Here is an 18044-nt window from a genome sequence, read left to right as displayed (position 1 = left end):
ATGCTGATGGCGAGATGATCGCCATACTTTCCCGGGCCACGTGTGTGTCGGGTCGGAGTGGAACCTTCCACCCTCCCCTAAGCCCTCGCAGCTAGATCACTGGTTCCTGGGTTCGGGGCGCCGCTCTCAGCTACGCCCCCCCCCCCCCCGGTCCCTTTCTTCCCGGAAGTGCACGACGAGCTGACAAGGTCGTGGAGGGCACCTTTTTCTGCCCGAAACCGACCTCCCAGCTCGTCTGCTCTCACTACCCTCGATGGCGGGGCAGACCATGGGTAAACGGAGGTCCCTCAGGTGGATAAGGCGGTTGTGGTGCACCTGTGCCCGCAAAGTGCAGCCACCTGGCGGGATCGCCCGGCACTCCCTTCCAAGGCCTGTAGGACGACGTCGTCTCTGATGGCCAAAGCCTACAATACCGCTGGTCAGGCTGCCTCTGCCTTGCATGCCACAGCCCTCCTGCAAGTACTCCAGGCCAAGGCGCTAAAGGAACTGCACGTGGGTAATCCTGATCCCAATGTGATGCAGGAGCTGTGCTCTGTGACCAACCTCACCCTTGGAGAGATGAAGGTCACGGCACGAGCACTCGGGCAGGTGATGTCCACCCTCGTGGTCCAGGAACGCCACCTGTGGCTGAATCTAGTCGAGATGAGGGACGTGGACAAGGTTCGCTTTCTCAACGCCCCCATCTCCCAAGATCGGCCTATTCGGCAACACCGTCGAGGACTTCGCCCAGCAGCTGTTGCCCAGCAGCTGACACCCCCCACCTCACGGGCCAGCATGAGGACCCAGAAGGCTCCTAAGCGCCCCTGAGACGGACGACCCAGGGAGCGAGATGTCTGCTGCAAACCCGGAGCTGGTATCCAGACCACTCCATCCCCCGGTGGAGGGCCGGGAGGTAAATCCTTGGTTTCCTTTTCTTTTATGTTTGCCACACCCCGAATGGGCTGCTGTACCCACATTCTCAAAAGAGCAGTTTTCTCACTTCCTGGGTCACATAGCCAGTGTTTACAACCGCCGTTATCACGGCAACTGGGCACTGAGCACCTGCGACTTAGACGCCATGAACGCGGGCTCCACGCCTTCACACGTCCGGTCGCACCACACTCACCCCCACGGCCAGGTGGTTATGACGGACTACGAGGACGGTCAAAAAGTCCATCCTCCCCCGTCGCTGACGCCCCGATGCCGGGTACATGGAGCAAGGTAAGTGCTTCAAGTGTCCCCTCAGAGCAGCCACGAGTTCGAGACGAAGCGAGGCTCCTCGACGTGGCATCCCCTGCTCCCTCCTGCCGCGAGGCCCCACACACAGGTATGTTAAACGCAATTGTCCCCTTAGTGCCCCTTGCCTGGAGCTTGGACGCGTGGCTAGCGCTTTCCAACCAGTCACGGTGGTTGGCTAGGACCATCTGACTCGTCTGCGCAATTCAGTTCACCAGACGTCCGCCCCGGTTCAGCAGCATCTGCTTCACTTTGGTGAGGGGCGAGAACGCTGCCACTTTGCGTGCGGAGATCTCGACCCTTCTGCGCAAGGGCGCGATAGAGCCTGTCCTCCTTTTGCCGTTGATCTGGGACAAGCATGTGTTGGTCCGGATGGACAACACAGTGACAGTAGTGTATATAAATCGCCAAGGTGGCTTACGCTCACGTCACATGTTGCAACTCGTCCGCCATCTCCTCCTATGGAGTCAGCGGCGACTGAGGTCACTGCGGGCCACTCACATCCCAGGCAACCTCAACGCCACAGTGGATGCGCTGTTGTGGCAGGTGACGCTTAGGGCAGAGTGGAGACTCCACCCCCAGGTGGTCCAGCTGATTTGGAGTCAGTTCGGCAAAGCACAAGTAGATCTATTTGCCTCCCGAGAAACTTCCCACTGCCCGCTCTAGTATTCTCTGATGGGGGCCCCCCCTTGGTCCAGACACGCTAGCACACAGCTGGCCCCGGGGGCTGTGCAAGTATGTGTTTCCCCCAGTGAGCCTACTTGCACAGACCCTGTGCAAGGTCAGGGAGGACGAGGAGCAGGTCACCCTCGTGGCCCCGTATTGGCCCACCCAGACTTGGTTTTCAGACCTCACGCTTCTCGTGACAGCCCCTCCCTGGCGAATTCCCCTGAGGAAGGACCTTCTTTCTCAGGGACAGGGCACCAGCTGGCGCCCAGACCTCTGGAACCTCCACGTCTGGCCCTTGGACGGGATGCAGAAGACCTAAGTGGCCTACCACCAGCAGTGGTAGACATGATCACTCAGGCCAGAGCTCCCTCCACGAGGCAGCTTTATACCCTGAAGTGGCGTCGGTTCAAGAATTGGTGTTCTTCCCGAACTGAAGACCCTCAGAGATGCACAGTCATGTCAGTGCTTTCCTTCTTGCAGGAGAGGCTGGAGGAATGGCTGTCCCCCTCCACCTTGAAGGTGTATATGGCCGCCATAGCAGCACACCACAATACAGTGGACGGTAAGTCCTTAGGGAAGCATGACATGATCATCAGGTTCCTGAGAGGCACCCGGAGGCTGAATCCTCCTAGGCCATGCCTTTTCCCCTCATGGGATCTCTCCGTGGTGCTCCTGGGCCTTCGCGGAGCCCCTTTGAGCCGCAAGAGTTAGTCGAGTTGAAAGCCCTCTCCTTGAAGATGACCCTCCTGATTGCGCTCACCTCCATCAAGAGGGTCGGGGACCTGCAAGCATTCTCTGTCAGCGATACCTGCCTGGAGTTCAGTCCGGGTGACTCTCACGTAATCCTGAGACCCCGGCCGGGCTATGTGACCAAGGTTCCCACAACCCCCTTCAGGGATCAGGTGGTGAACCTACAAGCGCTGCCCCAGGAGGAGGCAGACCCAGCCCTGTTGTTGCTGTGTCCAGTACATACTTTGCGCATCTACTTGGATCGCACGCAGAGCTTTAGATGCTCTGAGCAGCTCTTTGTCTGCTTTGGCGGACAGCGGAAAGGGAAATGCATCGCTATGGCATACCAGGCCCAGGCTGTGTCCGCCCCTTCGGGAATACGAGCACACTCCACAAGGAGTCTGGCATCCTCGTGGGCACTGGACCATGGCACCTCTCTAGCAGACATCTGCAGGGAAGCGGGCTGGGCAACACCCAATACCTTCGCAAGATTTAACAATCTCCGGGTTGATCCGGTTTTGTCCCGTGTTCTGTCAGGTACGTACAGGTAAGTTCAGGAATACGGCCAGCTGGCCAGGTGTATCGCTTGCGTATAGCGCCTTTGCCCTCCAAAGAGGTGAAGATGTGCGGTTCTTTTCCCATGTGAGTTCATGAACCCGTGAACCCTGGATGTCCTTCCTCCCTAGCCCTGTGGCTTGTGAATTCAGTGGAGGAATTCACAGCCGGAACCAGTATGTGTGCTAATATGCCCTTACTGAGGTAGGTGCTCCACAGGTGCTGGTTACTCTGGTAACTGTGATATATTTTCCGCAGTACGGTCTCCCTGTCGGCAGACCTGCGTCTCCCTTCGACAGAGCCCTCTCTGTCCCGGTCGCTGTGTTTGTAGAGCTCCTCCCCTTTCAGGCAGGACCTACCACTGCGCCTCTTCCATGTGCGGCTCTGAACACAGATGGTGTGCTTGCCACATTTTACCTCCCCACCGGGCAGGATGTGGTCTCTGTGGGGTCTTTTCCCCCTGAAAGAATAGGATAGGAAAAGAACACCTTCCCCGGTGCATATATTGAGCACTAAAATGGCCCCAGCCGAATAACTGAATACTCTGTGGAGAGAAAACATAGAGAGAAAAGGCCGCGGCTGGCGTGGCCTGCTTCCATACTAGATACGTCTCTCCCCCCATCAGGGAACAGAGGTTACGACAGTAACCGAGATGTTTTAATTTTATTTTTAAGCTCCATAGCCAGGCGGTTAGATTATTAATAAAATATCTTAAAACATCTATTTATTCTAATAAATGTAAGTATCTACACTATTTTGCAATGCTACAATATAATGACCAAACTTAAAAAGAAAAACAACATAAAAATAATAGCCAACTGAATTTATAAAACATTAAAATGTTCCTTTACATTTTTAAAATGAGGCCAAATCACATGCATTTATATACAAAAGTGTTTTAGTAAATGTTTAGTTATTTATCAATATTTAGTAAACAACTGTTTCACAAAAAACACTCTGAATTGTTGATCAAATTTGTACATATTTAATAAGATAATACCTAATTTACATATAGTAAAATATTAAATGAGTACAATACAAAAAAATACAAATCATCTCAATGCAAAAAAGGCCTTGTTTTTATTTTTGTTTTCATATGGGAAGCAGGACACATTTTAGCCTATTTACCTGTAACCTCCCCCAAGTTAAATATATTTTAATATAAAAATACATATTTATAGTAAAGATATTTATATAATATACGGTATAAAAAATATTTGATTTTTATTTTACTGTATAACAGTTTCCTGATATTTTAAGTCAGTAAATTAGATTTTTACCTTAGATAGACAGACAGACAGACAGACAGACAAGACAGAGAGACAGATATCTATCTGATAGATAGATAGATAGATAGATAGATAGATAGATAGATAGATAGATCGTCTACAATAGTCACTTAAAAGTATTCTTAATGAGATGACTTGTTATGTTGTCTTCTGCGTGAAGTGTCTTACATCAACAGCTTTCTCCTGACGTATAGGGAGCCTAATCTGTTGCATTCATGGTCCCAGCGCAGGCACTACAGCATGGTTATGTAACCCCCATCGAGTTACACTGTCAGCATTGCACAGATCAGACTCTAAACGCCTTAAATGTGCCCTATGAATGGTCTGCTACACTAAACCTGTTGAAATGAAATGGCTTTGCGATCAATGTGTGTCTCTAGTTACTTAAGGGATGTTATTTTCACAAATATATTATGTCATTTGAATGTCATTGTTTACAGTTGCTGAATGTAAATGTACAGACAGTGATTGCAGTTTTCACTGATATAATAAAGTTTTGCAAGATTTTTTTACAAGATACTTGTACATATCTGGAATATATTTCATAATACTAAAAAACTGGCAGTTTTTTTTATTTTTTATATGTAACATATATTTAAATTATAGAGGAATTTGAAATGTGTACATATAGTATAAGCCAAATATAAGAACTATATATTTGAACTATAATGTTATATATCTGTTCATACATTATATGGCCATATATCCGATTTATCTATGCGATATATAATTTGAACTGCAATGCATGCTTAGTCTAGTAAATAACCTTCATGTTAAATGATCCAGAGTTGAACTTAAACCTGGCCAGTAAACCTTATCAGTCATGTATAATATTCCTGCTATTTTTAGGACAATCTAATGGTAATCTCTGCTCTGCTCATCTAAGCAAGTCTTATCCTAAAAAGCCACTAGGAACATTATGCATTATTGCCACCTGCTAGTTACATAAACGCAGTTAATGCCGACCTGTTGTGACAGGCATCGGCCCGCACTGGTGTGAAGCACACGCTCAGGTGTGTCAATCACACATGACATCAACAGGAATGTGTCATGCGCCCAGCTTTTGTTCTGGACACTTACAGTCACATGTTTTGACACTCCTGTTTTCAGCTCTTACTCTTTCAGGCAACACGCAGCCTATAAACAAATGAGAGCGAGCCAACAAGACAATAAAGTAGGCACACTGCCATTTAAAACAAAACTCTTACACCTATTTTCAACTTTTTTGTGTGTTTAAATTGGCACTGTGGCCCCAGAAAGCATTTGGACACTTAAACCAGAACTCAACATTTATTAATGTCATTGAATTTGATTAGATGCATTAAATGTAATTATACAATATCAGAAATAAAACAACAAAAATCTTAACACTTTCTGAATGTCAAACATTAGTGTAACATGTCTACACCTATGGTTATTCTGTTAGGATACCTGTGTGAACCTCAGAGAATTTTTTCTTGAGAGCAGTATGTTACAATAAAAGCAATCTTAAAAATTAAGATGCCACTTGGTTTGTGTAACAAGGTAAAAGGGAAAGGAGGAGGCGAGAACCGGCTTAACAATATAAATAACATTTAATGGTTAACTTAAAAAGACACAAACATAAACACATGCAGGGCTGCTGCCCGTAACTCTCTCTCTATCTCTCTCAAACTGCCGCCTGCGGTCGCCTTTATCCCTCTCAAGGGCTTGATTAGCCTGATTAGGGGCCGGGTGTGCAGCATCACGACCCGGCCACGCCCTCCTCCCTGCCACACTCCTCCCTCCTTTCCTTCAGGCCAGGGAGCTGTAGCCTGGTCCTCGGCCACTCCAACCATCCTCTAGTGGATGACAGCCATGCCTCCCCGGGCGGATCGGAGTCAGTCCTCCAGCCCCTGGTGGACGGAACACCCTGCTGCATTTTCGGGGGACGGTAGGGGTCTCCCCCGCCCCTGGCAGTGGTTCTCCCTCTCTAGGCAGTCGGACAAGAGCCCCTCTGTGCTCGCGGTCAGCGGTCCTCTCTTGACCCTGCCACATTTTAGCGGCCGTTAGGGGTCTCCTCCGCCCCTGGCAGCGGCCCTGACCGCTCCAGGCGGTCAGCTAGGAGCCCCTCCTCCCCTCGCGGTTGGCAGCCGTTCCTCCGCTCTCAGGCGGCCAGGCTCCTTTGTCCCCCGGTGGATGGCCACAGCTGCTCCATTGGGGTGGATGGTAGTGGCGAAGACTCTATTACGGCGCATCTCTCCTCCTTCTCGGGTTTCGGCACCAGTGTAACAAGGTAAAAGGAAAAGGAGGAGGTGAGAACCGGCTTAACAATATAAACACATGCAGGGCAGCTGCCCGTAAATCTCTCTCTCGCGAACTGCCGCCTCCGGTCGCCTTTATCCCTCTGGAGGGCTTGATTAGCCTGATTAGGGGCCGGGTGTGCATTATCACAATCCGGCCCTGCCCTGCTCCCTGCCACAGTTTGATATTTTGCTTGTTTTTTTTTTTCTAATGTACATCCCAGTACATCTCAAATTTCATAGATAACCACCAGCTTAGATCTCTGTCTATTAAAATCATTAGGAACGCACCAAAACTGTAACTTCTAGAAATTAAAACAACCCACACCTTCCATAAACAATTAAGAAACTCCATATACTCCCAGCATACAAACATATCCATCCATCCATCTTCTATAGCCGCTTATCCTGTGAAGGATCGTAGGTAGTATTGAAGCCTTTCCCAACTGTCTCGGCCGAAGGCAGGGAAACACCCTGGACAGGTGGCCAGTCCATCACAGCCCAGCACACACCAATACACTCCAAATATAACAACATTTTAGAAACATGTGTAACCAAGTTAATACTTAAAAGTAATTACCTTAATTGAAAGTCAGTAAATGTAATCTGATTACAATTATTTTGGGGAGTTTCTGCCAATTAGTCCACAGTATGTGTAAATGGTAAGCTTTTAAATTTGAGTGTGAAAAATTGCAGGCGGCAGCCCAAAAATGTCCAAGAGTTTAAGTGGAAGCCATGAAATGGCTTGATGAGTGCAGTTTTCTTTTCTTGTTTTGACTTTTTTTTATCAAACAGGAAGTTGGAGTGAGACACATCAAAGCAACTAGATCACGCAGGAAATCAGCTTTGCTTCAGAAAATTATGTACCCTGAAATCGACCCCATTAAGCCAAATAACTGACGAGTGCCATCCTCCATCAGACATTTTTGCATCAATTCAAGCATGAACACATTTCTCTCAAGCTCTACAGATAACGTGTTGTGCAAGCAACCCCCTGGAGGCAGTGTCCTTGAAGTTGGCAACCCCAGGTATAGTTAATAAAATATGCATTCCACGTAATTTTGGCGCCAATCTGTGGACATTTCACCCGGAACCTAGAGCTCACATGTGCCTATACATGTACATTTAACAACACTTCCAGCTTTGGCCACTGGGGGCAGTGGTTTGAATTTGGGTTTGCACAGACTGATTTCAGTGGCAGAACTTTCGACCTACTGTTGTCGAATTCACAGCGTGATCAGTCTGATCAAATGGGTCACCTCTTTAGTTCAGCGTTTAGTTTATGATACAGCCATATGTCACAATTTGCTACTTGCTATTGCTAGTCGGATGCAGATGGTATTAATAATTTAAGAGGAGGTCTGTGGGACTGTTTTTACGAAAAAGAAAGATTAACTAAAATTTAACTTTACCAATTTTTTAGGTGTAGACTAGCATGTTGATGGCCTCAAAAAAGCTGAAATTTTGACTTCATGGCCACTTTAAAACCTTTGTGCGACAGAACTAATTTAGACTGTCCAGTTCAGAGTTCAAACGACTCCGTCTGCTCCCCAAGAAAAGACCCCCCACCTAATCGGGGCAGTAATCTTTTTACACACTAGTTTATGTCAACAGAGAGGACACTGTCAGAGGGACTAAGATACCAGTCTAATGCCAACTGAGAATTAAGGAGGATTCTTGGTTCACATAGATCATCTCCTCATCAGACTACATGCTGTCTACTGGTTATTCATCTTTTGAGTTTAAACAAACCAATCAGAAAATGTGTTGCCCCAAGAGTCAAGATAAGAGCTGTTACAATTTTACAGCTGTTTAAATATCATGCCATTTGTGACTTTTAGCTCAATCCAGTGCTTTCAAACAAAACAAAGCTTTTCGCAATTAAAAGGTCACTGAATTGTGGTTTTGTGTTTATGAGCAATCTTACCACCTGTTGTGCTCGTGGCTCCAATGTAAGACCCTCCACCGTCATAGCGAGACTATGGGAAAGATGGGTTTAAGATGGCATGTGTTGCTGTCTGGCTTTTGTGTGTGACCTCACGTTACTTAAGACCTTAACAAGATAGATATACAAATCAAAAGAAAAAAGCAAATCACTGACTTCAGCCTTCTAATTACCAGTAAATCACGCAGGGGTCACTAATTAGGCAGAGCTGGATCCAGAGAGCAGCCACCATATGGCACTGGTGCGGAGTCGAGGTTGGGGCCCGCATGGCTCTCACAGCCTCACAAGCAGCTAATTGTTTTCTGTCCCTGCTCCCCCTCTTTTCATTTAAGGTCTTTGTTATCCTGAGAGAACATGTTTTATGGTAGACTAAGCCGCTTAGCTGATTTGAAATGGATGGTGGATGTTAGTGGGGCTATAAGAGTGGACAGCACTCCTAGTTAGGCAATGCGTATTTGTGATTGGAAAGTTGGAGAGAGTTTACATTTGTTAACATTTGTATGGGAATAGATGTTTTGCATGTAACACATAAAGAATCAAATCTGGTGCATGATGTAAACACTGTAGTACGACTTATGAAACAGCAACTTGACTTTGCTGAAATTGATTTTCTGCAGTGTGGCATGATAAAAGTCCATCTAAAACTATTTCTTTTAAAAAATATATTATGCATGCATATACACTGGAAGCCAAAAGTTTGGAATAATGTACAGATTTTGCTGTTTCAGAAGGAAATTGGTACTTTAATTCACCAAAGTGATGTTCAACTGATCACAAAGTATAGTCAGGACATTACTGATGTAAAAAACAGCACCATCACTATTTGAAAAAAGTCTGGCTCTAACAAGGACAGAAAGAGATGTGGAAGGCCAGATGTACAGCTAAACAAGAGGATAAGTACATCAGAGTCTCTAGATTGAGAAATAGACGCCTCACATGTCCTCAGCTGACAGCTTCATTGAATTCTACCCGCTCAACACCAGTTTCATGTACAACAGTAAAGGTGCAGGCCTTATGGGAAGAATTGCAAAGAATAAGCCACTTTTGAAACAGAAAAACAAAAAGAAAAGGTTAGAGTGGGCAAAGAAACACAGACATTGGACAACAGATAATTGGAAAAGAGCGTTATGGATCTTAACCCCATTGAGCTTTTGTGGGATCAGCTAGACTGTAAGGTGCGTGAGAAGTGCCCGACAAGACAGCCACATCTATGGCAAGTGCTACAGGAAGTGTGGGGTGAAATGTCACCTGAGTATCTGGACAAACTGACAGCTAGAATGTCAAGGATCTGCAAAGCTGTCATTGCTGCACATGGAGGATTTTTTTTATGGGAACTCTTTGAAGTAGTTTAAGAAGTTCTGATTTTTTTTTATTTTTTTTTATTGTAATACAAATTTTTCACGTTATTAATGTCCCGACTATACATTGTGATCAGTTGAATGCCACTTTGGTGAATAAAAGTACCAATTTCTTTCCATAAGAGCAAAATCTGTACATTATTCCAAACTTTTGGCCACCAGTGTATATTCATTTTATAATATTTTTATATATTACATTATTTATTAATATACAAAATATAGATAAATAATGTATTAATATTAATATTTATTAAATAAATATAAAAAATTACAACAAATAAAAAAATAAAGGATTGTTAAAAGGGTTGACAAATATATTTTACATATTAACATCTAATTTTTATGTTATCTTAATTTTTATAATAACATGTTTAATATGTTTAACCATTTTTATGTTACTTGTTCATATATATTTATTTTGGAATTATATATTTTTTTATATATTTAACAAATGTTTTAACATATTTTAAAGAAAAAGACGTTTACAAAAGTACAAATAATAATACAGAAATGGGCAGTATGTATAAAATAAGTTAACAAACATATACAGTATATATATATATATATATATATATATATATATATATATTATATATTTTTTTATATAATAATTCATAATATGTTATTCATTCATTTATATTTATTTTGGAATAGTATTTTTTATATATATTACAAAAGTTTAATATATTTTAAAGAAAAAGAATTGTATAAACATACAACAAATAATAAATAAATGTGCAGTGAGTGAAATGAGTTGACAAAAATATGTATGAATAATATTTTATAATACTTTTTAAATTTGTAAACATTTTAAATATATTTTTTCATGCACAGTTTTATGACTTAAAATGGTGAAAAACATAAAAGAAATGGTGACCGGTTACAGCACCTCCACTTTCCCTCATACATTCATATACATCCTAACCTAAAATCTTGATGCTGAAAAACATAATTTAAAAAAAATTGACGTCATGAAAAGTTAATATCCATGTTATTTGTCAACTACCCATATATGGAATCATAGGTAAACATGCCACAGTCAATCATTTTGAACACATTACTGAACATCATTTTTTGAATAACGACAAGATTTACTGTAATCCTGCAGATTCGGGTAACTGGAGCCAATGCAGATTAGCATTGCCTCATTGTTACTGGTGGACAGTTAAGGATTAAATAATGATGAAATACCACAAAACTTGAGGAAAGAATCCCAAGCAGATGTTTTTACAGTTTGTGTAAATAGGAATATGATTAATTTTACTATGAATAGACAGTCACACATCAACAATTTTATAAAGACCTTCCTCCATGTCTCATGATTCATTTTTTTTTGTGGCTCACCAATGATGAAAACAGGTGTTGACTCATTAAATCAACATTGATTCCTGAAACTTTGAAACCACTGAAAGTCACAACATCCAAAAAAAAAAACAAAAAAAAAAATCAATCAAGATAGTTAGCCACTGTAAAATTTGTAGGTGTGATTCTAAATGAACACTTGATTCATCATTTTTGAGGGAAACCCTCAAAAGAGAAGAGGCCAGAGAACGAGAGAGAGAGATGGAGAGATATGACTCAACCAAAATCCTTTTGTTTGTCCGTCGCTCTACACACTTGTTGTGGATGGAACTAATACTGAGTGTGACTGATTGATCCACCCCTAGATGGACAGTAAAGATTAAGAGGATGACAAATAGGCATTTGCTTACACAGCGCTTGCTGCTAATCTCTTTGTCTTCCTTTAGGGAGCCCAAAGTAGCCTCAGAGTCACTTACTGTCCAGCATCGCTTGGGACACCATCAGGAGTTGACTTTATTAACAGACAAGAAGTTCTAAACGACGTAAATCCAGAGAACCCAGAGACCAAAGCAGAGAGATCCATAAAAACCTACAAGTCTTCACTGGACCTTGAAGAAACATCTGATATTGGTGCAAATCTCAGTGCTAGACGATTCATCTCTTTAAGGAGCATCTGGGATTCCAATCAATCTTCTACGGACACATAATTTTGCCACAAAAGCCAGATCATTTTAAGGGCACGCTTTAGGAATCGCTTGGGTGAACTTCTACAACATACTGAATGGAGGATCCAATATCAGAAATGTCCATGGTACAATTTGCGTCACCAACAGAGTCTTCCAGGAGCAACTCTACTGATGACAGTCAAGAGGGTAAGTTATTAATTCCTTCTTCAATTTAACTTGGAATTGGAGTGGACAAGAATTAAGTGGCACAGACTCTTGAGATCATTGCCTTTCAGGGGGTGAGTTTTTGGAATGATTTTTGTGTTACAAAGAACTTTAAAAGTGGTCGTATTATCTAAAAGAATTTGTGCACAACATCAAGAGTTGCTTTGCTATAGCATTACTGTTTTTCAATCTGACCATCTTAACAAATAACCTAAATTTATTACCTTTTCAAATTTATTTCAACAATTTCTGGACACTCTCTGCTAGATCTCAAAAATCTAATTGTGAAATATGAAGGCTTTTGATATACCATGCAACTAGCCTTCAATGATTATCACCTGCTATTGAAAAAAATTGTGAATAAGGTATTGTGACCTGGACTGACAAATGTTTGTTTCCTATGCTTTCCCAGGTAAAAGTCCCGCTCCTGGCAAGGTCCTGAACTCTGGACTTCTCTGTAAAGTGTGTTCTGATACCAGCAGCGGGAAACACTATGGAATATATGCTTGCAATGGCTGCAGTGGCTTTTTCAAGCGTAGCGTGAGACGCAGACTCATCTACAGGTGAGAAAACAACGTCAATGTTAGAAGCAAAGGATTCCTTTCAGTTCTCTGGTTAACTTACTAGTAAACCGGCCAAGAACTCTAAGGACTGTCAATGATTCCTTAAGTTCCGTAAAGGCTTCGAGGCACTCAAAATACTGTATATCTTGATATTCCTTGAGTACTTATAGTATATAGTATATTTTAGGCTCCTTTAAAGGGTGTATGGAGGATCTCCAGAGGATTCCGCTGGTGTAGCATTTGAGGGACTCCAAATGGGGCCTCCAGTATCTTAAAATTTTTATAGTGTCGTTGGAAACAAGTAGTTTTGCTAGATACCTTTAGCAGTGTGACAACATAAATTAATATTCTAATATTGAAATTTACAGATGTCAAGCCGGTACAGGCATGTGTCCAGTTGATAAAGCCCATCGAAATCAGTGCCAGGCCTGTCGCTTAAAAAAATGCCTCCAAGCTGGCATGAACAAGGATGGTGAGTTAACTTCTTCAAAACAGACTCTTTTTTTCCACTTCCTCCTCTATCATCTTCTCCTTCTAAACCTCTCCATCCATCTCCCCTCAGCTGTCCAAAATGAACGTCAGCCCCGCAGTACCGCTCAAGTCAGGTTAGACGCTCTGGATGTGGACAAAGACAAGGAGCACCTGGCAACCACCCTGGAGCCCACCTCCTCCTCCACCTGCTCCGTGATCAACCGCCCACTGCTGGGCTCCTCTATCAGCTCCAGTATCAGCTCCACCGACATCAGCCAGGCCTCAAGTAGCCCTAAAAATGGACATCGCTTCATGGCAAGTCTCATGACAGCCGAGACCTGCGCCAAGCTTGAGCCAGAGGATGGTAAGGACAGATTAAGCATTAAATCATACAACGATCCCCAGTTCATTAACTAAGCTGAAAAGACAGAAAAATTGGTTACCAGCAAAACTTGTATTTGGATACTAGTGTTCTGGTGCCCCACCAGGCTTTTTTTAACTAGCTGATCGAGTTAGACTTCTTCAACCAGCTTTATCAGATAGACTATTCTGGTCGACAAGCTTGGTCCTCTTGCTAGACCAGCACCAAACCAGTGCTAACTACCATAAACTAGCCTAAACTAGCATGGAAATGAATGCTATTCTAAACTGTTTTTTTCAGCAGGATAATAATGCTTTATTGTACAGTATCACAGAATTTTGTTTGTATCTCTCTTTGCAGTGGATGAGAATATTGATGTTACCAGTAATGAACCCGAGAGGAGTTCTCCGGAGTACAGCAGCTCTCTTTACCCCACACGTGGCCCTGAGAGTGTGTACGAGACGTCAGCCCGCCTGCTCTTCATGTCTGTGAAATGGGCCAAGAACCTGCCAGTGTTTTCCCACCTACCTTTCAGAGACCAGGTAAGGTTTAGTTTAAGTATTATTTTTTACTACTAGCAACCATATTGCAGCACCCATATCTCGGCACCAGAACATCATAGAGACATGGGGGTGGGCTCTTTTGACACGGGATAGCAGGCAGAATTTTGTATTATCACCCTGGACACTGCCTAGCAACCAGATGGAACACCCTAGCAACCGCAGAGCAATATCCAAATATCTGCACCAGAACATTGTAGAGACATGGGGGTGGGCTCTTTTGACTCTGGGAAGTGTAATGTGGCCATTGGTGGGACATTGTGGTCGTGAGTTTTGCCACGGCAAGAACCACTCACATTTTCTTCAGAAAATGTACCCATCTAGTTCCTATATTATCAAGTAAAGCAGTGGTTGAAGTGGGCTGGTACTCAGCAGTACAAAGTACTGACAATTGAGTACTTTGATTTGCAGTATTGGCAATTATTAAAGCATACCGGTAGCTCTTAAACTGATGGTACCTATTATATTTTTTTCAATGCTTGACAAAACGAAAGTCTTCCGTTTTACTCTTACTATCCAAAGACTATTAGTCTCGTAAACCAAACTGTTGATTTTCAGCATTTGGGTGCATATTGAAGCTTTTTCTGGACAAGAACTGTCTATTCATTTATTTAGGGAACATCTGACTGAAATTTTTTTAACGAAACATTTAGGGGTGAGTAAAGCCGAGGTCACACTAAGTTTGGAGCATGTAAAATTACATCGGACAGAATATGATGTCATGCTCGAGGGCTTCTACTTTTAATAAATCACCAATAACAGATGTTATTTTCAGAATTTTTAAATATACCAACTACTCACTTTCCTGCAACAATAAAAAATGCAGCTTTGGAATATGTATTCTTTGTATTGAGCCAAAGGTCAGTGTGTCACGTTTAGATTCTATCTACTGGTCACTCATCTTCTTGACTCAAACTTAAACTTTGGTACACAGCAGAATGCAGAATTTCTTTGCATAAGCTTGCGTTTCCGGTCTCTCGCGTTCAAATGAGTTTGAATGGAAGTGAATGGAGCACGAAGTCTAGTGTAACTACACCTTTAATCTAAAAATGACTATACCACAATAATAGATTGACGTGGATCTAAGTAGTAGTTTGGCAAACATACGAAAATATCTTGTTAGCCTCAAAATTTATTTTACTAAAAGTATCTTTTAGATAGCTTTTCTTTACACCACTTATCACAAGCACAAATCCTGCAACAAACTATAATTTTTTTTTTAATTATTATTATATATTAGGACTGTAAATGCATGATATTAGCTGACACATACCCAAATATGCAACTAAAGTAGTACTGTATAACCTAAAAATCAGAAATACATACTGTAAGTACTGCAGCTGACATCATTAATGTTGATTTTGTAGACTCCAAACTTGAAAAATGCCACTGTTCTCTTGTTTTGCCCATAAAGTGTGATATTACTCTTGTAAACTGTACCGAAAGTCCAAAACTGTAGGTTTTAATCCCATTCACTCTGTGTTTTCAGGTGATTCTACTTGAGGAAGCATGGAGCGAGCTTTTTCTTCTGTGTGCAATTCAGTGGTCGCTACCACTGGACAACTGCCCCCTGCTGTCCTTACCTGACCTCTCACCCCCAGGACAGGGCAAGGGCAGCCCCTCTGCCTCAGACCTGAGGGTCCTGCAAGAAGTGTTTAGCCGCTTCAAGCCCTTGCAAATGGATCCAACTGAGTTTGCATGCCTGAAAGCCATAGTACTGTTTAAACCAGGTGTGTTTCCTTTTTTTGCCAGGAGAGGGCATAGATGTACACCATAAACGAAATGCAGTGTATTGGTATAGTAAACTGTGTTCTGGATTAGTATTCTTTGCTTTCTGTAACAGAGACACGAGGACTGAAAGACCCAGAGCAGGTGGAAAATCTACAAGATCAGTCACAAGTGCTGCTAGCTCAACATATCCACACTCTTTACCCGAATCAATTCGCCAGGTGAGTGAATAAACATATAAACACCTGTGTAAGAAGATAAAATTCAGTATTTTTGAGAGAGGACACAAATAATACAAATTATGCACATGAATTTCTTTCCTCAGGTTTGGCAGACTATTGCTTCTTCTTCCATCCCTTCACTTTGTGAGTTCAGAAAGAATCGAGCAGCTTTTCTTCCAGAGAACCATCGGGAACACGCCCATGGAAAAACTCCTGTGTGATATGTTCAAAAACTGAAGAGCTTTTTCTAAGAGACTGATCCTAGAGGAGTGAAATCCTCTGATTTTAGGTGCTTCGCTTCACTGCTATGCTAGTTAATATGCCAATGAATCTGCCTAAATGCTGAAAAAGCACAAATGTATATAGGCCACATAATAATTTTGCATAGGTTTCTTAATGTAGGTATCTTTATGTCTTATTTTGTGACTCTTTTTATTTGTTTTAGTTTTTATACCCATAATAATTCTCATAAGGCTATGCATCTCCATTTTGTGGAATCTCAGATTTTTTGCCTTTTTTCATTGTAATAGATTATTTAGAAATATATTTGAAAATAATGATCAAATACCCTTCCCTAAAGGGGACACTTTTGGTAAAAGTTGAAAGATATTCCTCGTATTTGTAGGATTTATAAATAAAAATATTATTGATACTCTTGTATTTTACTTATTTTTTCTATCTGTCTGTCGGTCCGTGGGTCGGCCAGCTGGTCTGCCTGTCTGTCTGTCTGTCTATTTATCTATGATATGCCGTTGTATATTATATCAGTTTACAGGGGAATAATAAAGTGATTATGACTGTTAAGCTCCAACAAGAAGAAAAAAACAACATACAAGAAGTTCATATGACCCGTTCGCCATACAATAGCTTTGTGTGAACAACCGACTAAAATTTAAGATATTTTTACTGATAATCTTGTCCTCCCTCAAAATTTGCATCTAGCCTGCGTTCACATTCAAAATGAAAAAAAAAACAACAAAAAAAACTGTCTTGTGTTCAGTTACTACATGCAAGAACCAGTGCTGTTTTTGCATCAGTGACATTGATGTGCAATTTTGAATCCGGATGCAGACACTAGACACGAGTGTCCGTTGAGGTGAAGATTATAACTGAATAACAACTTAAAGGGACAGTTCACCCAAAAAAAAAAGGAAATTGTTAGAATGTTAGAGACGACATCAAAAGTCTACAGCATTTAACGTTCCACTTACTCTCAGTAAACTTCATAAAGCTGTCTCATTTTTACGGTTGGTCTCCAGGTTTTGATGTTCTGTCACCACTTTTTGACAGACTTGTTAATGACATTTCAGCATCATCAACATTCCCTCCTTTCATGAATACAGCTCTTATCACCTAAAAATATAAAAAATATTATGAAATTCTATATTATTAAAAACCAATTATAATGACATTTAATTATTATATTTTATTTTATTATCATAACTGTTATATATGATTAAAATAATTAATATAAAAGCATCATACTAATCATCATAAAGTCCCATCTGGCCACTGTATGGCTGTCTACACATTTTTTCAATAGTGTAGTCTAGGGCTTACTCAGGTGTACGACATATGCCCACCTATCTTTCTTAGAATTTTGCATCTGCCCAGCTAAAATAAGTGATGATACCACTGTTATATTATATATAGAACTGGATCACTGATGCAACGGTAAACTGTCAGCAGGAAGTGAAGCCACCGGAAGTGTTCGAGCGGCCATCTTGGTATGCCCAAACTGTAATAGAGCCTCAATGATTGACAGCTGATAATGCCGCCGTTTCACCATCTCCGATCTCCAGATACAACAGTCACATTTCGCCCTATAGTGGAAATCATGATTAATGATTAATTTGATCCTTATGGATTGTATTGTTATGAGGGAGAGGATATAAGCAGATCGTGATGTCAGAGCATTCACCTGTCC

At 42.1% G+C, this 18044-nt stretch overlaps 1 protein-coding gene across 1 annotated transcript; it reads left to right on the top strand.

Moving 5' to 3' along the window:
- Positions 1-11815: 11815 nt before the first annotated feature.
- Positions 11816-16696, top strand: LOC127435569 (photoreceptor-specific nuclear receptor-like). Its single transcript, XM_051689118.1, has 8 exons — positions 11816-12195; positions 12626-12776; positions 13145-13248; positions 13339-13611; positions 13969-14150; positions 15658-15898; positions 16012-16117; positions 16222-16696. Exons 1-8 carry the CDS (start codon positions 12105-12107, stop codon positions 16352-16354), a joined length of 1281 nt encoding a protein of 426 aa, XP_051545078.1. The 5' UTR covers positions 11816-12104; the 3' UTR covers positions 16355-16696.
- Positions 16697-18044: the final 1348 nt, after the last annotated feature.

Source organism: Myxocyprinus asiaticus, chromosome 46, assembly GCF_019703515.2.
Source record: "Myxocyprinus asiaticus isolate MX2 ecotype Aquarium Trade chromosome 46, UBuf_Myxa_2, whole genome shotgun sequence".
NCBI classification, from domain to species: Eukaryota; Metazoa; Chordata; class Actinopteri; order Cypriniformes; family Catostomidae; genus Myxocyprinus; species Myxocyprinus asiaticus.
This window is presented reverse-complemented; position numbering and strand designations above follow the sequence as displayed.